Source organism: Schistocerca americana, chromosome 4 (assembly GCF_021461395.2).
Source record: "Schistocerca americana isolate TAMUIC-IGC-003095 chromosome 4, iqSchAmer2.1, whole genome shotgun sequence".
NCBI lineage: Eukaryota > Metazoa > Arthropoda > Insecta > Orthoptera > Acrididae > Schistocerca > Schistocerca americana.
Window position 1 is genome coordinate 608,074,872 of NC_060122.1, and position 23,295 is coordinate 608,098,166.

At 39.5% G+C, this 23,295-nt stretch overlaps 1 protein-coding gene across 6 annotated transcripts in view; it reads right to left on the minus strand.

The window, feature by feature from the left end:
• Window positions 1–23,295, minus strand: part of LOC124613025 (FH1/FH2 domain-containing protein 3) — a 647,968-nt gene that overhangs the window by 47,466 nt on the left and 577,207 nt on the right. For 5 of the 6 annotated variants that reach the window (XR_006979594.1, XM_047141585.1, XM_047141584.1 and 2 more), the window contains 2 exons: window positions 22,970–23,130; window positions 20,124–20,306 (listed from right to left, as the gene is read on the minus strand). Coding sequence is in view for 5 of the 6 variants with exons in the window: in XM_047141585.1 (XP_046997541.1) it covers window positions 20,124–20,306; window positions 22,970–23,130 (344 nt within the window). In the remaining variant the exon portion in view is untranslated. The remainder of the gene's footprint in view (window positions 1–20,123; window positions 20,307–22,969; window positions 23,131–23,295) is intronic. The other variant, XM_047141582.1, reaches the window with a different exon arrangement.

Below are 23,295 nucleotides of genomic sequence, written 5' to 3' on the forward strand. Positions count from 1 at the left end.
CAGTCTCTATTAAACAAATACAAACACTATGTTCCAATGACACAATAATCTATTGTTACTGTAGCTACAACATATAAAGCTACATTGGGGAAAATAGTTTTCAATTCCAAGCATGTATTGCTATGTGAAACATATGAAATTATTGCTCCTTCACTTCCTAATTATGTTCTGTTCGAATGTCAATCTTCACTCACGTCTTTCCTGAAATCTAAAATCTAAGTAATCTCTTTCCTATTATCTCAGAAGTAATTTCTTCAGCTCTTGAAACTACTGTAATTCAGACAAATACCCTGTCACACTTATTGTATATATGATTCTATATTCTCCGGATGACTCTTTCTCCCCCCCCCCCCCCCCTCCCCCCTCCCCTCACCACCACCACCACCATCCAAACCACCTTTTTAGAAATCATTCAGCACCTTAGAAAGAAGGTTGAAACTAGAATTTCTGTTTACATACAGTCTGCAAGTTACTGCTGTAGAGGTCCCTTCCCTTACTTCTGTCAATTTTTTACCAGACCTGAAGACTAACTGCCACAGGCATCCCTGGCCAGTGTAAGTTTCTACATGCTGCCTGGCAGAACGTCACTTTGGTCTGTATTTGTATTTGTATTTCTATTTATTTATTTATCCTGTGGATCACATATTGTACAAAGTACACACGATATAGGACAAGTCATTTTTCTTAACAAATATGTAGTTTGGAGAAAAAAAATAGGCAATGGACTGCCATTTAAAAAATGTACACACAATTGTTCATTGATGAATATAGTAACTTCACATACAGAGAATACAAACAATTTACATGGGGAACTAAGAAACATGTAGGCAATGTAGTGCTACTTTAAATTTACACAAATAATCACTGAGATTACAGAACAGTGAAAATGTCAACTGGAAACACAACAGAAGGACAATGTCATTTAAAAACTACATTAAACATGAAATTAACATTGAGATTTCACAGACAATTAAGTTTTAATACTAATAGAATGTGTACTTGTACATTCAAAAAGCGAGTTAAAAAATTTTGGGAAGTGAAACTGAAACATAGTTGTGTATAGTAGAAATTAGGTTATTATTTTGCCTACAGAATGTTTTACTCTAATCACAGTATTTTACAAAGGACTTTATAATTTTTCATTTCCAGGAATTCTTGTACTGAATAGAAACAGTGCTTTGTCAGAAATGCCTTTAGTTTATTTTTAAATATTGGATCTGGAGCAGTTTTTATTTGTTCTGGAATTTTATTGTGTAATACGACACCCAGATGAGTTATATATTTTTGATATGATGATGTCCTTGAAAAAATTTGATGGTTATTAGATTGCCCTCTGGTATAATGAGCGCGTATATCATTGTTTTGGATTAATTTGCCTGTTCTTGAGAGGTATTCCCTGGTGAATAGGATTATTTCTTGAATGAATAGGGATGGGATGCTTAGAACATTAAGTTTTATAAATTGACATTTACAGGATTCCAGCTTTTTGAGGCCACAGATTATCCTCAGTGCTCTTTTTTGTAGTTTAAAATATATTTGTGCTGTGAGTTGAATTTCCCCATAAGTTGATTCCATAGCGGAGCAATGAGTGGAACTGCGCATGGTATGCTTGCATTAGTGTGGATTTACTTGTAGTAGATTTTAATATTCTTAGTCCATAGCACAATGATGAGAGTTTCTTTGATAAGTTGTTTATATGTGTGTCCGATTTTAAATTTTGTTGGACCCATAGACCCAAAAATTTTGTTGCATTTACATTTTCAATTTTATCATTATTTAACTTTACTTGGATAGTTTTTTGATTGGATGTGGGAATTAGATGGAAGTTGATACATACAGTTTTCCCACTATTAACAATTAGGCCATTTTTGTTAAATCACTCAGAAAGTTTTTTCGTAGAGTTATCAGATATTGTCTGAAGGGATTCAGGGCTACATCCAGTCAACACTATGCTTGTATCATCAGCAAACAGAGTAGTTTTTTGTGGGCTCATACGTTCAACAAGATCATCTATGTAAATGAGGAAAAGTAATGGCCCTAGAACAGAACCCTGGGGAACACCATATCTTATTGTTCTTTCCTCTAAGAGGAAAACTGTGCTATTTATTTTATTCTGTACATTAATATCGTATTGAAGTGATACCTTCTGTCTGTGGTTTTGTAGGTAAGAGCATAGCCAGTTGTGAGCCACACCTCTTATTCCTCTTCTTTCCAATTTAGCAAGCAGTATTTTATGATCTAGTACGTCAAAGGCTTTAGAGAGATCTAAGAAGATACCTGCAGCTATATTATGTTGGTCAATTGATTTCAGTATGTGGTCCAACAGTTCAAAAATTGCTGTCTGGGTGGATAAAGATTTACTAAAACCATGTTGTTGAATGCTGATTGGTGCGTGGTTTTTTATGAAATTTATAAGCCTGTCATAAAAAAGTTTTTCCAGGATTTTTGAAAAGATGCTTAATATGGATAATGGTCTATAATTGGATACTAAATCAGGGGAACCTTTCTTTAGTAATGGTGAGACTTTAGCTACTTTGAGAGCATCTGGAAAAATGCCAGTTTTTAATGATTGGTTGTAGATGGTTGATAATGGCTTTACTATATGGGGAGCACACACCTTTAATATGAGGTCAGGTACTTCATCATAGCCACTAGAGATTTTATTGGGTAACAATTTTATTATGTTCCTAATTTCATCAGGGTTTGTTTCATAAACAAACATTGTAGCATTAGTGCTGTTTGACGTATTGGTGGAATTGAAGAACGATACCTCGCAGTTTGCCTGAATGAGATCTTCTGCTAGTGAGGTGAATTGACACAAAGACAGCAAGAATGCAGCCAGAGTGCTGTGGGAGACGAGAACAAAGCTCAGCTCCCATTGTACAGGAAAGGGTAGCAGGAACCAGTTGCCACCACCAACCATTAAAGTAGCAACACTTTTAGTGATCTTTAATTGCTGATCAATGATGACAAAAGTTATCTGACATACCAAGGAAGTAAGTAGGAATCAGTATTTCCCAGAAAATCTGGAGAAAGTATTGAAATGAGCTGGATCCAAAGGTCACTTTGAGATAGGAGGTAGTCACAATGTTGCATAAAGAATGAACTGGATTCAGATGGCATCCAGAATGATAAGCAATATTACTTTGGCATAATTCAATGAACAATTATGGTATCAGAAGTAGTCATAGGGCAGCTAGTCCTAGACTAGTTTGATTCTCTTGGGGCCAACTGTATAATCATTGCTTACTGGAGATCAACTCTGGTCTTACTTCGAAAAATGAATACAGTTCCCAATTTCGCTATAATATATAAGACTCAAACTGTCTCAGCTGAATGAGATTCAGTGTTCATTAGAATTAGCATAAGACATTGTTGGCTACACCACTAAGTGAGCTAATGACACAATTATCAGGCTTTCATCACAAATATAATTGTACTTTATAGGTACACAGTATTTATTGTTGTAGTTTTTGTGTCATTAAGACAGAAGGAAATAGGTGGAAGATGCTAGTCAAACTTCCTCAAAAAATTTCTCCAAAGTCGAGGAACACAGATAGTCAGGATATCCATAAAATAAATGAAATGAAACAATATAATTTTCACTGCTTAATATTCTGAATATTGAACACTGCTCACCAAAGTGGCTGAGAACACTAGGAAAGCAGCATGTGGTATATTCAGGAAATTTGGTTTCAAGACTTAGTGCTCTCATAATTATCTTTATATCAATATTGTACAAAAAACATCATTCAGCAGCTGATATTTCATGGCCATCTGGCACTGGATATTAGAATGGAGTGGCCTATATGACTGCAAACACAAATGTAAAGTGTAGACAACTGTGTTATCATGTAAGGCTTTCAGCTGTATGTTAAACTTGATGCAAATGTACATATTATAGATTTCTGGTCATGGATTTTGGTAGTTTTCTATTTGCTGCTGAAGGTTTCACTAGTTTGTTAGTCATTGTTATTCAACACTACAGAAGCTGTGGGCACAAAGAGTACACATATGCACTGTCTGGTCCCGTACAGCTGTCATTAACACAAAGGTTGGTTTGACCATCAAAGTGATGTACCGTGCATGATCCTTTTGGAGGTGGTGTACCCTTAGCTTCCTCACACCTTTGAACAGACACACAGACATAGGGACCTATTGTTTAACATGGACTCTGATCTACAATGGAACTCAGCATGATTCTAGTTCATGGTGACATAATCGAGTGTAGTTCAGTCTGAGTCCATTTTTTCTAACAATCTAAACTCATACAATTGACTCTTATTGACTATGAGTTACGTTGAGTGATACCCCATATTTAGAAACCTTGTGTAAAAAAGTTGTTGAACATGTTAAGACAGCATAATTTCCATAATGTGAATGCAGAACCTACAAGACTAAAAGCACACTCTGATAATGTTTTTGGTAACTGTCCTCATGCTATGTGTTCTTCCAAGGCGAATGGGTTAATTTTCTCAGATCAGACCTTAGTCTTACAAAATACAACATGGGAAAACTAATACGCTAGCTCAGAGTAACCAACAGGCTGGGATTATTTTTAAGAGGTACTTCATATCTCAAATTAGTTTACAAAACCTTCCAGAATTATTTAATACTTTGATATTTAGTATATGGCTCATGTACTGAGGGGAGCCACTGTCCACCACTGCATTTATACCCTCGTGAACACATTTCAGTTTTAAGCAAGTGGCCTATAAAATTCAGTCAGTGATTAAAATAAAGACACAAAATACAGGAATTGATACATTTAAATAGCTGAAATCAAGACAATTCTGACAAATCTCAATTTATTCACAACTGATCAGATTATTTTGAGTGCTGGCTAAACACAGGATATATCGATGCAGAGATATAAAATGAAATAATTATGATCTTATGATATCAAGAAACATATAAAATCTATTCAAGATAGTCATACTAAGAACAATTAAATTGATTACATGTCTAGCAGTCGATGTAGAGCAGTTTGCAGGCAGTATACACAAATCTAACATCACTGAATAAAACACTCAGTCTCTAGCTCTCAGCTTAAATGTCAAATCATTGACTCTTGAAAATCCGTTACTTGATGTACATACATGTGTGGAACTTTATCACCTAAATAATCTTACCAGACCAGTGTCCACCAGCAAAAGACCTTGAAAAACTCTCTTTATGCTCTCAGTTCAGCGTGAATCATGTGACCAACTACTCTGGTCAACATTTTATCTGTGGCTAACATGCATTTGATCACAAAAGAGTCATTTACAATTAATATTTTAACTATATCCACTGAAAATTATTTGGTACAAATCTTTAAATGTTCTTTCATTTCATTCATAACTGCTATAAAGTTCATTTATTATTATTACATCATCAGAATTGACGCACACCATTATTACTATTTTTAATCATTACATTTCAGCATCGACACACACTAGTCAAGGCTCTTACTTTATTTACTCCCGCTGTTTCCACACTGCATTATTCAAATGTCTTATTTTGTAATACTAATTTCCAACTTTTCTTACAATAAAAATACTATCAAATCTTATCATAATCATAAATGCAGAAATTAGACTGCTTTTTGGTGGATGATTTGTCTGGCACACAGGATTAGTACAAAGTGCCCAAAATTAAATTTCCAGATTCAAAGTGCTTACAAAGAAAAGCACTTCTCAGAATATCAAATTTGAACAGAATATTATTGACACAGGGGGAAACATCATGGGAAAAAAGTTGACAATAGATAGCGCTGTCAGTGTCGAAATATGCATGCACATCAACAGATGCACGGCACACAGCTATTTCTCAATTTGTGTCCAAGATGCCACACATCACAGTCTCCATGAAGAATCATGCGCTGCTGATATAGCTCCTTTACAAGAATGGTGACTGCACATCAGTAGCCCTGCAGACATTCTGGGCACTCAACAAGCACTGGTGCGATATCTGCTAAGGATCAGGAGAAAATGGTTACAAAATTTGAAAAGACAGGTTCTTTTGAAGTGCAATGTGGCAGAGGGAAGAAAGGAGCTGATCAACGTCCGTCAAGGATGTAACATCAGCACCACAGGAGAGGTCACGCAGCAGTGTGCAAACATGCAGTGCACGGGAAATTGCCCCAATGTTGGACATGCCTGTGAGCACAGTGCATAAAATCCTATGAAATACCCTGCAACGCTATCCGTTCAAAATCACCCATGTTCAGGAGTTGCTTCCTGCTGACCAGCCAACAAAACAAATGTTCACTATAGAATTTCTTGCTCACATGGAACTGGACAATGAATCACCATTCTGTGGACAAACGAAGCCCATTGCCATCAGCAAGGACATGTCAGTATGCAGAACTGCAGAATATGAGCAACAGAAAATCTGCATTGACATCAACCAGCACCAATTTACTCTGAAAAGGCAACCATCTGGTATGGACTGACAGCATCATTTATTGTAGGGCCATATTTTTTTCAAAGAGATGAGTTCTGCAGGTCCTGTCACCTGTACTGGTACTGGTAAACATAATGAGAGTTTTTTTGTGCCAAAATCATTACAACCCTTCAACAGCATGGATGTGTGGGTAAGATCATTTTTATGCAAGATGGCACTCCTCCACACATTGCACAGCCAGTGAAGTGGTGGCTGCTGCAGAGGCATTTCAGAAAGGCTAGAATTATCAGCTGTTGTTTCCCTACAGCCTGACAGTCCAGATCACCTGATCTTAACCCTTGTGACTTCTGGCTGGGAGTTAACTGAAAGAAGTTCTGCTCAGTGTTCCATTTATGAATGTAGGTAAAAAGAACGACACATTGCACATCACATTCTGAACATGACCCCCAAGACACTCCAGTTTATTGTGGAGCATGCTGTTTCTCAATTTCAACTTGTGGCAGAAAATGGCAGACAGCAAATTGAAAATGTCTTGTGCCAGTATCACAACAATTAGAAACCAATGTTAGTCTGCTTTATACACAGTTCTTGCTTGGCCCCAGGACCATGATGAAAAACTGATGTAATTTTGCTGTTTATGTGGCTTTTGGCTCCAGAATAATTAAAAATTGAAACCTTTTGTTCTTTATGTGGTTTTTGCCTCAGGAAAATTAAAAACTGACTTTCCCATCCAATGTGGTATGATCTTGCTGTTGTGGATGGGCTTACCTAACTCAGAGTGACATAACTGTTGACTGCTGAACTTCTGCAGTCATGCACACTGAACAGTGTGGATATTGTAATTTGCAACTTGAGCTATAGCCATCTACTGTAGTTCAGCTGTCATTTGTAGCTAGCCCCATTAATGTTAATAATATACTTATTACTTACTGAGTCTCATGCATTTGCGGTTGTGATTTTAAGAGCATTGGCAACATATTGCACTGGCACTTGTGATTATGTTTCCAAATCAGTTTCATCTCCTTGTCAGAAAATTCTCATCAAAATTCCACACAGAATGCAAGTTCCACAGAAGACAGTGCAGTAGCTGTGGTATCTGTGTTATTATGTGACACTGTCACTTTCAACTAGTTCCTCTTCCCCTACTTCAACATTGCCTTCAAGTTTGTTTCGCTTGTACAGTCCTTTTATAAACTCCTCCCAGCTTACTGTTTTACCTTCTTAGCTTAAGAATGGCTTGTCATCTGATTTCTTGACATGCATACAGCTGCTTCTTTACTCTCCAAAGGAAACTTTTGATATCCCTATAGGTGGTATCTACGCTCCTTGTTACACATGCTTATATAGCCTTCCATTTGTCCTCTAGCAATTCCTGCTTAGCTATTTGCACTTTCTGTTAATTTACACGTCTGAATTTCCTATTATGTGCCTCATTTTCTGCCTTTTTATATTTTCTCTTTCATTAATTAAATTCAGATTTGAACTAGACTCTGTCTTTTTTACCTATTTTCTCCTTTGCAGCCCTCACTATTCCATCTCTTTCCACTCCTTTCCCCTGTTTCAGTCAATCATTGCTTAAAACACCCTCTGTAACTGACAATAACCTCACATTCTCTCAATTTATCCAGGTCCTATCCCCCTAATTTCTTACATTTTTGCAATTTCTTCAGTTTTAATCTGCAGTCCACAGCCAGTGAATTATGGTCAGAGTCTATATCTGCCACTGGAACTGTCTTACAGTTCAATTGGTTTTGAAATCACTGCCTTACCATTATACAATGTATCTTAAATCTTCCAGTGTCTCCAGGTCTTTTCACATCCTTCTTACATTAGTCTTAAACCAAGAGTTAGCAAAGATTAAATTATACACCGTGCACAATTCTACCAGGCAGGTCTTCTTTTATTCCCTACCCCCCAGTCCATATTCTCCGACCACTTTTCCTTCTCTTCCTTTTCTTATTATTAAAGTCCAGTCCCACAAAGGAATTAAATTTTCATCTCCATTAACTACCTGAATAATTTCTTTTATCTCAGCATACATTCTTTCAAACTCTTCATTATCTGCAGAGCTGGTTGGCATATAAACCCGTACTGCTGTGCTGCATGTTGGCTTCATGTCTGTCTTGTCTATGATAAAGCATTCACTATGCTGTTAACAGTAGCTTAACTGCATTCCTGTTTCCTTATTCTTTTTTAGACCTTTTTCTACATTACTCCTATTTGATTTTGTATTCATGAACATGATTTACAAATTTATGTATTGTAAAAGGTATCTCTTCTGAGCCCCTAAAACATCCAAGTAGACCCCAATCATTTAAGAAAGGTAGCAAAGACCTGCTTAACTATAGACCATTTTCATTAATTTGAATGCTATACAAAGTCTTTGAAAGCATCATGTATCAGCAAACATTTGACTACTTAGAACTGAATAAGATATCAAGCTCTTCACAGTTTGGTTGCAGGAAGGAAAGGTCAACATTATCACCCACAGAACTCTTGGTAACAGACATTTTATCAGCACTTGAAGACAATGTTTAAAGACACATTTTCTTCTGTGATGTAAACAAGACTAAGTTAGTTAGTTCCACAGTCCATAGATCATTTTGCATAATAAGTTGCAATGATATGGAACAAGTCATTTTACATTCACATCATAAATTAATTTTGACTGTCTGAACATTCTGTTTTGGTCAGTAAATTGGAGTACCACAAAATTTGTGATGAAAGTTTAATGCTATTCAAATCATATTTTTATAAGAGAAAGCTGGTTGTGAGTTCTCAAGGTCATCTATCAAACCCACTATTTGTTCAATATGGAATGCTTCATGGACCAAAGTTAGGACCCCAGGTAAATGACTTACCAGAAAATAGTGACGTAAAGACAAAACCACACTGGCAGTGTGGTTTCAGTTGCATGAGACTGCAGTTGTGTGTGTGAGTTGTGTTTGTGTGAGTGTATGAGTGCAGATATGTGTGTCTATTGTTGACAAAGACCTTAATGGCCAAAAGCTTTAATTGTGACAGTCTTTTTGTTGTGCCTGTCTGTTGTATATGGTAAGTAGCAACTTCCCTTCTTATAATATTGTAAACTTGTTAAGATTAATGCTTGACAACTATCTAACTTGGAAATATCATGCTGAACACATAACAGTTTTGATATCCACAGCAATATATTTACTGAACATTGATGTTCTATGTAATTTTAGAATATGTAATGACAGAATATTTCACATTTTTTTCAATCTCTGTTACGCTATGGGTTAGTATTATAGGGAAACAGCAAAAGCATATAAGAAGAACGCATTCAGAGTAAGTGCAAGGGTACGTAACACAACACATATTTGTTCATAAAATGTAAGATCTGAAGAGCAATTAATTTATATATTTTGACAATGTTAACTATATTCTTGCTGAACTACTGAAAAAAATTGTAACAAATCAACAACATGAACATAACACCAGAAACAGCACATTCTTTGTTTTACCACTAAACAGATTAATAAAAACTAATGACACTCAAATTTGTATAGAAATCAAAGGCACAAAAAATTCTCAAATTACAATTAATATACGCATGTTAAATTAGTTGAGGAAAAGTTGCACATTTTCTTTTCAGAAAATCAATTTTACTCATTACAAGAACTGTTTCACATGCCCAATACGAGTGTAATATTTATTATAATTTATTTGTGTAAAATGCCACACCAAAAATATTAATAAAGTAGGTTAATTGTATTGACAAAGTACATTTTATTTTATTTTATTTTGAGTTCCATTGATCCCAACATCAGGGTTGTTATGAAATGGAACAAGTTATTGTTGAAACAATATTGTAAAATCATGACTTTCTATAAAATTTACAATAATGGATACAGCTGAATGTAATATACAGATTCAACACCCATGTCAACAATTGTTAGATCATAATATATGAAAATATGTTGAAAATTAGATTGGTAGCTTAAATAGCTGTGAAGAGGTACTGAATTGAAGTGGGAAAACTAATTTCTTGCCACAACTTCCCTAAAAGAAGGAACTGATTGATAGGATACATCCTGAAGTGACAAGGAATTGTAAATTTGGTACTGGAAGGAAGTGTGGGGGTTAAAAGTTGTATAGAGAGATCAAGGCAAGGCTTGAGTACAGTAAGCAGGTTTAGATGGGTGTAATTTGCATCATTTATGCAAAGATGAAGAGGCTTGGACAGAATAGCCTAACATGAACAACTGCATCAAACCAGTCTTAGGACTGAAGATCACCATCACTACCACCAGCTACAACAACAATTAGACTGTTTTTACTTCCTTCACAGCTATGAGTCAGGTGGGCAGATTCTGCTGTACAGTTCTTAAGGAAAGGCATATTTCTTTTTATACCACATAATACTGTTCTGTTTTCTTTTAATCTTCCTACACCCTTTCCAGCAGATTTTAATATGTTGTAAGTTATGGAAACCACACTCTCAGAGCGATAGAGCTGACAATTTTCTGGCAACTAAACCAATCTGATGCTGATCCTTTACCAGGCCAAAGACTTCTCTACATGGTAAAGGCAACATCACTGTGTCAGCTGCTGCAATGACTAAGTGTCTTGAAAACAGATGGCATTTGTCCAGGTCAGGAACAGCAGTAGAGATGAAGTAAAAGAGAAAAATGATTCAAATGGCTCTGAGCACTATGGGACTTAACATCTAAGGTCGTCAGTAAAAGAGAATCAAACTGTACTTTATGCTGTAAAAACCATCTGTTTCAACACTTTGTTGTAAGGCTTTAACATTATATAGTAGTACATTGTAATTATTGGAGACAAAAACAAGCAAATAGAGCCAACTTTTTATCTCATCAGAAGTGATTCTTTAACTCCATTTCCACTTCCTTATTCATCGTCTTCTTGTCTTCTTATGGACCCAATTCAAAACTGTATCGGTCAAATGACAGTATCCCAAAAGGAGAGGAAAATCCAAATCACGTAGTCTGAGGGGGTTGGGTTGGGTTGTTTGGGGGAGGAGACCAAACATCGAGGTCATCGGTCTCTTTGGATTAGGGAAGGATGGGGAAGGAAATCGGCCGTGCTCTTTCAAAGGAACCATCCTGGCATTTGCGTGGAGCAATTTAGGGAAATCACAGAAAACCTAAATCAGTATGGCCGGACTAGGATTGAACCGTTGTCCTCCGAATGCGAGTCCAGTGTGCTAGCCACTGCGCCACCTCACTCGGTCACATAGTCTGACTAACGAGATAATGACATTATGATGTCAGCTATAAATCACTATTGTGCTTACTTGATAATGAGCTGTTACCTGACTAAGAACTGAACAAAAGTTATATAATGACTACCAGAGAAAAAATTACTTCTATCAGTGTAAATAGCTGAGTCATTCAGGCTTTATTATGAAGTAATCTGCTGGTAGTTTACACGTGTAGTATGCAACAGTAACAATTGTTTAGTTTTAAGAGCTTTCACAAAAAATGGACTTTACAGATAAAAAATGTAAATACGACAAGACAATGCCAAAAAATGGAAATATGACATGAATGTCTTTTTTAAAAAATGGCGTTAACAGGTACAAGGATGAAGATTTTTGTCTTGTCAGTGTTTGCATATGTAAGTAGTAAGAAAGATGCAATTACTTTCAAATACTAGTTTGATAAATAGAAAGCATGATGTATGAATCTCTTTGCGGTCTTACTGATTTCACTTGTGGGAATGTTAGCATCACTAACCAGAGAAAACGACTTGCAGTCTTACCTCTGACAGTCAAAGGGAGCAGTTCACTCTATGACTCAAGTGTGTTATGCCATTTATCCTTGTATATATTGAGTTTCTATAAAATAAAGTGTGTTGTGTACTTCGTACCACTGTGTCACCTATCATTCACTATCACTACATACCAGAGTTTCACATTGGTGACCCCGAACTTTGACTGAATGCCAAAATAGTGCAAATTTGCATCATGACAATGTGACCATCGCACCCCCATTGTGTTACGCCAAATTCGATTTTCATTGAACTCTTGCACCCCTTGCTATTGACATACATGAACAGTACTCCATATGTTGGCCAAGTGATTAAAAGTGACAGTGACACTTCTCACATTGCAGCCTGTTTCCAAATTGCAGGTGTACGAGAATGCAATGCAACTGACAATCTGCTTATTGACTTTGTTACAGGCTCTACCAGCGTAACATCTACCCCTGCATTCCATCAACATTTTCAAAATCTGGACTACTGATCCATGCTGATCGTGTTGTGGTGTCATTATAGTATGCACTGGACATGTGTCCACCAATGCATGCTGTCTCACCTGCACTACATAGGGAACTGTCCAGCCTCCAATCCACTCGTCTGCATTACTGGCCACAGCTTACCTGCAGTTCTCCCCATGCTGTGCAGCTATATTTGAACCACATTACTGAAGTGAATAGGACTCACACTACCACCAGTCCATACGGATAACCTGAACCTGTGGTTCACAGTCGTCAAAAGCATGTTTACCTCAAACACCATCATCACAGACAACACAAAGTACATCACTCTACTCAGCAAGTTTGGCTCTCACACTGAGGTTATCTACAATGTCATCCTGACACTGCTGTCTATGGACAAGCATAGGACTGCTAAAACAACACTCTTATGATGGTTCTCCCAAACTCACAAAGAGCAACTCTGCCAGGTACATTACAATGAACATTTACAGGATGGGACCCTTCTGAATTGTGGCAGCATCTTCACAGCAAAATAGACCTGTGCATCATGCCCGACAAGATGCTGTGGATAATCTGGATTGTCAAGACCCCATCCCAGATGCAGACAGCTTTACTTGCCACTAGTAACCAGTCTCCTGACATCCATCTGTCCCTGGCTGACTGCATTTTCACCATTTCCCAACACAGGCACAGCATCAACAAAGCTCCCAACAATGGTGTGGGTATGCACACTGCACTGCCACATGCACGAGCTCCTGCAGCCACTGACAATCACTGAGTGCTCCCAGCTCCAAACAATGCTGACGTCACAGTGGCCACCGCCCCTGTGTTTACAAAACAAACTCAGCTGTAGCTGTCACTTCGATATATCAGCAGCCGTACACTCACAGTCTCACCTCTGTTGGTACCACACCCGCTTTGGTGACATCGCAGGCCCTGTTATGAGCCTTGTAGCTACCCAACTCACCTCATGGCCTGCAAGATGCATCCCAAACCATGAACAAAGCATAAGCCACCTCAACAAACGCAAAGTCACCACATGCCCACCAGCTTCTGATGTCGCTCTGAACAACCATCTGTATGTCCTCGACCACATCAGTGGGTTACATTTCCTGGTTAACACCAGACTGCAGATCAGCACGGGCTGCTAACAGCTCTCCTAGCACTATTAGGAGTATCCCGACACAGACTCGAGACCTCGGCTTCACTGCACCCTTCATATGGTTGTTCACCATTGCTGATGTTATGGAGCTGGCCTTAGGTGCTGATTTCCAATGGGCCTTTCACCTTGTGCCCTTACTGCATGCACACGAGCTCACCTACAAGCCTCCTGACTGCACTGCTGATAGTATACGTGCCCCAGCTACCTCATCAACCCAATGCCAATACAATGAGGCTGACGTTCCTCCGCCCTCAGCCATGCCCAAGCAACAGTACATACAACACTGTGTGGCCTGTGCTGACTGCTTACTACATGTCTGTCAACAGCGTATGAACATGCAAAAGACATTCTCTCTCCTCCAACAGGAAAACATATTCCACACAGTCGCATCCAAACAACAGAGGCAGAACTTGCAGAGGGTTGCTCCATCCTCAAGTGCCTCTGTTCCTCACTTATTGCCTAAGCTTGTGGACCTGCACCTGTCACCCAATACCTCAAGCTGCTTGACACATCAGCCCCCACTTCACCATCTACCAGCTCAGTACATCAGCTGCTGCTTGTTCTGTGGCTGCTCCTTTGCCACCTGCTGTCATCCACGCCATGCTTGCACTACTGCTGCTCACCTCCCTCACCCCTGCGCCCAGGCCAGATGATGCCTGCTGCACCAAATCCATGCCTATGTAGTATGCCGCTTCCCAATCCATGCCTGTGCCTGCACAGAATGGCCTCATCCATTCTGTGCCTGCACCTGCGCCCAGCGATGCCTGCCATGCCATGACTGAACCTCCACATCTCGTGGACTGTACCACACATGCACAAGCACCAGCCTCACTTGGACAGCCCAGCTCAAATCTGCAGCTTCCAATTGATGCTGTCACCTCCCGGACCAAGCCAGCACTTCCACTCGGTTCTGCCTGCCGCACTGCATCTGAACTACCACAGCTCACTGACTGTGCCACACTTGTACAGACCACCACTTAGCTCGTGCAGCCCAGCTCTAGCCCACAGTTGACATCTCATGTCATTTCTGCTGTTCAGGACACTGACCTCCATGTGATCCACACTGACAAACTCTCAACCAGTGGCTCTGCTCCAGACAATCTTTTTATCTTGTCTGTCACCAACAACAGCACCGTGCACCACATTAACACTAAACCCAACCTGGTGGTTAGTCAGCTCCCCAGATGTTAACCCTGTGACTCCCTCTGCATGGCAAAGGCAGGGGTGGACAAACTGTTACAAGCTGGCATCATTCGCCCATCAGGTAGCAGCCGGGCCTCAAGCGTCCACCTCATCCCTAAGAAGGACAGCTCGGCCAGACTCTGTGGGGACTATCAAGCCTTGAATGCCTGCACAATCAAGTACAACTATCCAGTCACTAATATTGAAGACTTAACACTATCTTGCTGGTGCTATGGTGTTCAGTGTAATTGACTGTAAGAAGGCATATCTGCAGATACTGATATACAAAGATGGCATTCACAAGACTGCCACAATCACACCTTTGGGATTGTTTGAGTTCCTTTTTATGTCTTATGGACTAAAAAATGCTGCACAAGACTGGCAATGCTTTATAGAAAGCTTGATTTCTAATTTTCTTTTTGTTACACATCTCTGGACGATATCCTCATTTTTTTGCCAGGCATGGACTCACACTCTGCCCACCTTGAACAAGTTCTCAGCACTCTTGAAGCCAATAGTGTAGTGATGAACACTGACAAATGTCAACTCTGTCAGGTGCAAGTCACGTTTTTGGGCCACATCATTAATGCTTCCAGCATCTGCCCAACTCCAGAGCACACCGAGCCGATTCATTACCTAAGCCACCATTTGACATCTATCACAAACTCTACTGTTTTCTCAGGACAATCAGTTTCTGTTGTTGTCATTTGTTCCACACCGCTGCCCTGCGGGAACCCTTAACACAAGCCCTCAAAGGCAAAAATACATATGGTCACAGGAAGCTCACGTGGACTACAGACATGCAGTGCTCCTTTCAAGCAATCAAAGATGATTTGGTTCAGGCAGCCACCTTGGCCCACTTGATTCTAGAAGCTACCCAGTCCAGCACCACTGACACTAGAAATTTAGCAATAGGAGCCATCCTTCAGCAAGAGGTCAATGGCTCCAATCATTCCTTGTGCTTCTTCTCCTGTAAGCTGACTGAGGCACAGCACAGGTGGTTGGCTAATAACTGGAAGCTACTAGCTATTTACAAAGCTGTGAGGTATTTCAGAGAAGATACTGAAGGATGCCCAGTTGTCACTTTACATGGACCACCAGCCCCTAGTCGATGCCATCTGTATCCCACCCAAGGATGAGTGCCTCTACCATTACCATCACCTCGAATACATCGCACAATTCTCTACGGATGTCCGTCACGCAAAAGGCACAGACAACGTAGTCACTGACTACTTGTCACACATTGGCGCCATCTGAGCCATGATCAAGTTCGACAAACTCGCACAGCTCAGCAGGGCCACTCGATCCAAATTCTCACTGCCATCTACTTTAAATTCCACCTTACACATGGACAGAATTTCCAAGGCACTCCATGTTCTGGAATAGCACCTTAGCATCAAATGTAAATGGTCGATCCATCCTGAAACTCAGGTGCACATACTTATGTATGAGGTTCATTCAAATGAAACCTGATCAGTGCGTCTACCTTTTCCTTACATGTAAGGTGGCACCGTGTAACTGTGGGTATGGTGGCACCATCTATTGGTAGAGAGACTGATGTGTGTGCCATCTGATGTTGCATAGCACCAGTGTGGTTTCATGCCAAAGAGAAGGTGGTCGCATATGTTATCATCCATTACCGAACATGCAGGCGGGTAAGCAGGAACAATGAGTAGTGATTTGATTTTTGGCGGCAGAGGGAGTTGGAGGCCATGAAATGTATTGATGGTTGAAGGCTGTGTATGGTGAGTACAGTCTGAGTCATTCAAGTGTTGTGGAATGGCGTAAATGATTCCTTGTGGGGTACAAGTCCCTGGAACGCGATGCTTTCTGGACAGACTCATCATGTTATCACACCGGAAATGGTTGCGGAAATGAATGCTTTAGTCTTTGACAACCGCAGAATCACCAAGGACAAGATCCATTGGTTACTGGGTATTAGCATGGGCACCGCCCACACTGTAATACATCAACACTTGAACTTTAGAAAAATCTGTGGGCAGTGGGTTCCCCGCCAACTGACCACCGATCAGCGCAAAACTTGAATGGTGCTGTCTTTGAGTCATCTGCAATGTTATCATGAGGAGGAATAGGGCTTTCTGTTGCGTATTGTCACAGGTGACGAAACATGGTGTAACCCTTTTGAACTGGAAAGCAAGCATCAGAGTAAGAAGTGGAAACATGAAACTTCACCACCTCCAAAGAAATCAAAGGCCGTGCACATCAGTTCTAGTAATGTCATGATGTCCCCCTTTTCTGACCACAAGGGCCCACTGCATGTCCAGTTTCTGGAATGGGGAACCACCATCATTGCCGAGCATTATCAAGCCACATTACAGAACCCTAGATGAGTCATCAAGTCAAAATGCCAAGGCATTTTGTCCAATGGCATTATCCTCTTGCATGATAATGCCTGCCCACACATGACCAATGCGCTGAAGACAACATTGCAGCAGTTTCGGTGAGAAATGCTGGAACATCCATCGTACAGTCCCGACCTTTCACCATGAGACTTCCAAGTGTTTGGACCTCTAAAACAAGCTATTCGCAGACATCGATAAGCAATGGATGACAAAGTGTGTGACTGGGTCCAGGCCTGAATCCAACAGCAGCCTACTAGCTTCTTCAAGGATGGAATCAACCGGCTAGTGTCACAATGGGATAAATGTGCCTACAGTTTTGGTGACTATTTTTGAGTATGTTTACCGTGTATAACAAAATTTTGGGTTAATAAAATTGTTACCATTATTTTACACTAGTGATCAGGTTTCATTTTATTGCCCTTTATATATGAAATGACATAATTTCAGAGACTTTACTCCTCTCATGTAGATATGATTTTGTATAGACTGAAGCGGTGAGTGAAAATTTGTACCAAGCCCAGGAATAAAACCTGTGTTTCTTGCTTACTAAGCAGGTGCATTACCCACTAAGTCATTCAACTGCACGGAATACACTGGCATGCCTCCCTCCTCAATCCAAAGTCAAATTTCCACTCATCGCTTCAGTCTGTGTACATAAAATCATATCTGTATGGAGAGCAGTGAAGTCTTTGAAATGATGTCATTCATTTGAATAAGCACCTGCAACTGGGTTTCAGGCTGGACCCCCATTTACATTTGTTGCTGCGGTGCTACTCCAGAAATATGGAGAACCTCAGCAATTCTGTTCATGTGTAAAGAGGAATTTAAAGTAGACTGGGATGGCAGTGAGAATTTGGATCAAGAGGAGAGGCATGCCAGGTTAATCCATGCAGTTGTGTGAACTGCTGTGCCAAAGTTGTTAGTGGCTAACACACCTGCCTAGTAAGCAGGGGACCCAGTTTTGTTTCCAGGCCTTGTCACAAATTTTCATTCACTACTTCAGTCTACATACATAAAATCCTATCTCTATGAGACCTGCGAAGTCTCTGATATATTTTCAACCTGTTTCAAAACCTTGCCCTCCCTAGAGTCAGATCTACTGCTTACCCTATAATTGAGCAATTCATTTGGCTCCACATTAAGTGACATCACAAGTTATGGATAAGGGTCGGTGTACTGGGCCAGCATTGTAAAACCACCTGGCACATTCAGTCCCTGCTAGGCATCTTCCAGGTACCAAAGGGACACTTCCAACACATTCAGGTGGACCTGGTGGGCCCCATTCTCCCATCCGCCAACAATCATTACGTTCTCTCCATTGCTGACCAGGCAATATGCTGTGCAGAGGCCACCCCCATCCAAGACATCACTGCTGAAACAGTTGTCAGAACTCTCATGTCTACCTGGTTCACACATTTTGGCTACCCTGCCTCCATAACTATGGACCAGGGTAGGCAATTCAAGTCCTCACTGTTTGCCAAACTAACTATATGCCATTACCTGTTACAGAACTACCACCTACCACTCTCAAGAATGGGCTTGTTGAGAAGTGGCTCTTATTTGTAATGGGGGTGACCAGTCAGACATACTCCTGTGAGAGTTGCTGGGTATCCACACAGCACATAAACAAGACCTCAATGCCTCACTAGCTGAGATTTTATACAGTTAGATGTTATCCCTCCCAGTTGTTTCATCTCTTCCAACTGCTCCCCTATGCCAATGTTGCTTTCCACCTTCGCAGCGTCCAGCATCACATTTCCAACCTTCATGATCCCCTTTCTCTCCCTCCATATTCTTCCTAAAATTTTCATCTCCAAGGACCTAGCCATGCACAACCACATCATGCTGCGTGATGATACTACCCACACCAACTTCCAGGCCCCCTTCTCAGGCCCGCAGCTCAAACACCTATGACATTCTGCTTAACAGCAAGCTAGTCACAGCCTCCATTAACTGACTGAAACCTATCCGGTATCTCATCAGCTAGCCCCCTGAATAAGGACTCTACCACCACAATGGCTTCCCTTCCTACTCCCATTGTCCCTCCATCAGTGACTGCGTCCCCTACTTCCCAGATGCTGCTAGATGTCTGCTGCTTCTGCCCAGAGGATCTTAGCCTCAAGGTTACAGAAAAGGAGCTGGTAGATACAGTCCCTGATACACCATTTCTGTGAAGTTCTCACCTTACCTGATAACATCAATCCCGCAACTCTGAATGCACATTTAATCGCCGATGGCAGCCTGACAATTTTCACTATTCACCCGCCCACTCCTGACAGTGACCTCCTCACAGACCCGTCCAATGCACACACATAGGGGATACATCTTCCCCACCTTCACCTCGCATACTCGCCTGCGCGGACTGCAACATCCATGCTTCCACCCATTTCCATGACTATCATCTGTACATCCTGCATCAGACCATGCCTGCCAGTACTTCTGCTGCCTCAGTCATTACCTTCAAACTGTGCTCCACACTACTGGTGGAGGGGGAGTGGGGAAAGGGGCTGGGCTCGTGGGAACGTTAGTATCAGTGGCCAGAGAAAACAACTCACAGTATTATCTCTGATGGGAGCAGTTCGCTCTATAACTCGAGTTTGTTAAGTTGTGTATCCTTGTATGTGTCGAGTTCCTACAAAATGTAGTGTTGTCTACTCCATACCACTGTGTAGTCTATCATTCGTTATCATTTTGTATTGGAGTTCCACATGCTCAACTCATTTTACAAAACAAACAAAAATGACTTAACCAAAAACAGAATTTAAAATGAGAGGTAAGTACTGAATTAAGAGTTTTTCCATAGTAATCAGATATAGTACATACCTTTTCACTGTTCTCATAATCTAGTTTAAAGGCCCAGAGTTTCAATCTTGCAGGAAGTTCTGAAATTGATGCAAGTGTCAGCAAGAACTGTTCTGCACTGCCAAGTGGTAAGTCAGGATTGGCCATTTGTGCCTCTTGGATCTTAGTACATTCTTCTTCTGTTGGAAGCATTGTAAGAAGTTTCTGGAAAATAAATGTAATTACTCTGACATTTTTCACAATATTTATGTGAAACAATCTTAATTCATAACAGGCAAATAATTGTTGATATAATTTTATATTTCAGTCAGTTATATATATGCTGGTCAGTCGTAAGTGTTGATCTTTGTAAAAGAGTGTTTTGTATTTTTGGTGAGCTGAGATCAGTTATTTTATAATCAAAAGATTATAAGAAAAGTAGATGTTATAAATTTATAGCACTACAAACGTACATGAAACCATAGTTTGTGGTAAGTAGGCAGTGTTAGTTCATAAATTTGTATATAATCTAGTCCTGCATTTCAGTGACTGATAAATGTGATACTAAGTTTAGTGTTCATTTGCGAAATAAACACTTGCTGTGAACAATATTGATTCGTTTTTTGGTATCCTGTAAAATTAATAATACATAAAGTAAGAGTAGCCTGCCTTGTCTAATGTCAAACTACAGATGTTATCTACATAATCAGATTCTTGTAACATCAACACTACTTGCTTATTTGAAAGATTTTTTCCAGCCATAGTTAAGCACAGTACTTATTATGGTTCTCTAACAATCTTCTAGTTTTGATAACATTCTGTGTTTAATAATATGGGGCCTTTCTTTGTAGCTCCTTCCTTAGTAACAATAATAAAAAGTTATGGACTTCTGGCATAGGCTGCAGCATGGTTTGAAATCAAATTGATTTTCAGGACTGGCCTGCTTCAAGCCGAGACAAGAGCCAACACACTTTAACATTTCTGAGATGGCTAGATCACTGGTTGCATGCCATATGAATTTTTGTATGAACTTGGAAACAATCACAGACTATACTTTAAAAAAGTAACAGAATACTGCCTTCAATTTCTAGAACTTAGTCCAAAGCCTTCCCAGAATTTAAATGGCCTATGGTACCAAACTAGTTACTTTGATCGCATCTTTAGAACGATCAGATTCCTGGATATCTTAATAAATGCTTTAGTAATAGAAACAATCATCACTTTGACCACTAAGAGTTTTTGTTCATGGATTACACTTACTTAATTTACTGAAGAGAAAGCAACTTACTGACCAGAAATTTACTGAACATACCATAAAAAAGAAAAAAAACTACAAAAATATAAACTTGGACTGTCATATAATTAAGTTTCTTAAAGTAAATTCCGGACAATTCTTCTGCTGCAGTATAAATCTTCGATGCCATGTATCTTGAAACATAAACACTTTGGATACCTTGGTTATGGAAGCACCTGCCATATGAGCACCAACACAGAACACTGCACAGGTGCTGTTCAAGGGAAAATGCAACAATGCAACCTGCAGGGTTGGCTATCATCTGAGTTTATGTTCAAGCGTGCATTTCTCACAGTGTTTCCATATTTTTTTCCACCCCCTAAATATGAAGGCAGTCAAATCTGAGAGATCTATCTAGTAGAAGATGTCAGGTTACAAAATGCATTTCATCATCAGTGTATGAACTTCGGAAAACACTAAATGAGTTGCTTATACAGCAAAAGCACAATAATTACTACAGTAGCACAGCATAATTGCTATCAAAATTGGGACAAGCTTCAGAGAATAGTGAGATGAAAGATATGGATTCCTAGACCTTGTCAAGCAGCTGTGGTACAACACTGAAGAAGTTCATACTACAACAGTGCAACACAATGATTTCCACTAACAGACAAGTGAAAGGTGAAACACTGAAATTAGATGCCAGTGATGCATTGCAGATGTCTGATAAATGCTACAGTTATGTGAAAAGCTAAATGTTTTAATATGAGAAGAAAGTTGAGAAAAAATCACAATTAGCAGCATGTCTACATACCCTAAATAGGAACTTGTAACTTGCATTGGAAAATATTTTGCCTTTTGAGTCCAAGCAGTCAAAGCCAGACATTTGAAAGACAATATTAAGCAGGACAAGCCGCGCAGGATTAGCCGAGCGGTCTAAGGTGCTGCAGTCATGGACTGTGCGGCTGCTCCCAGAGGAGGTTCGAGTCCTCCCTTGGGCATGGGTGTGTGTGTTTGTCCTTACGATAATTTAGGTTAAGTAGTGTGTAAGCTTAGGGACTGATGACCTTAGCAGTTAAGTCCCATAAGATTTCACACACATTTTAACATTTTTTTTTAAGCAGGACAAGGGTGTTCAAACTAAAATATTAAAAACACCACACTTCCAAACAATAAACTCATCATCTTTAGAAACATAGCATACTTTATAATGAATAATCATGATCATCATCTTCATCCATAACTGGGGACTGTACTGACTTAACAATTTTACAAACATATCATCAAATAGTAGAAGTATTGAGTTATCAACATAAAAAAGGAACTTTGATAGCTTTTGGAAAAATCCTTTTTTGAGCTAGAGTACACAAAAATATAATCCCCCACCCCCTCGTCCCACAAATATGTGTATCTGTACAGCTATATTGTGCCAGCTGTACAAGGAAAGTTAGTTAAGTATTATTCTTTTATGTATGCCTGTCAATGACTCAACAATTCCATTATTTGATGAGCGGTTTCCTTTACTCCAAAATTATTTACATTCTGCCACAACTTTCCGTACCATATTTACAATAATTGCAGGTAGAAATCATAAAATATGCGTATAAGAAATGATGTTAGTTATTGTGTTAATATAAAAGTAATTATTTCTCACCTCTATTCCTTCCCTGTTCATGATTGTGGCATCCATCTTCATAATGGCAGTTCGTATAGATCTTGGGGGAGGAAGCTTTGTCATTCCTATATTTATTGCATTTGAGCGTTTATGATCCAATACTATGATTTCCTTGTTTTTATTCATCTCTTGCTGTTTCTATTGTAAAAAGGAAAGCCAATGATATCAGACTTCATTTCAACACTGTATAATGGCAAGATTAATCATCTTAAGTAATACTCATAATCTCTTACTACAACATACTCATAAACAAAATACATTTCTATCTAAACATATAAATGTTCCAAAACAGGTCTTGAAGCCTG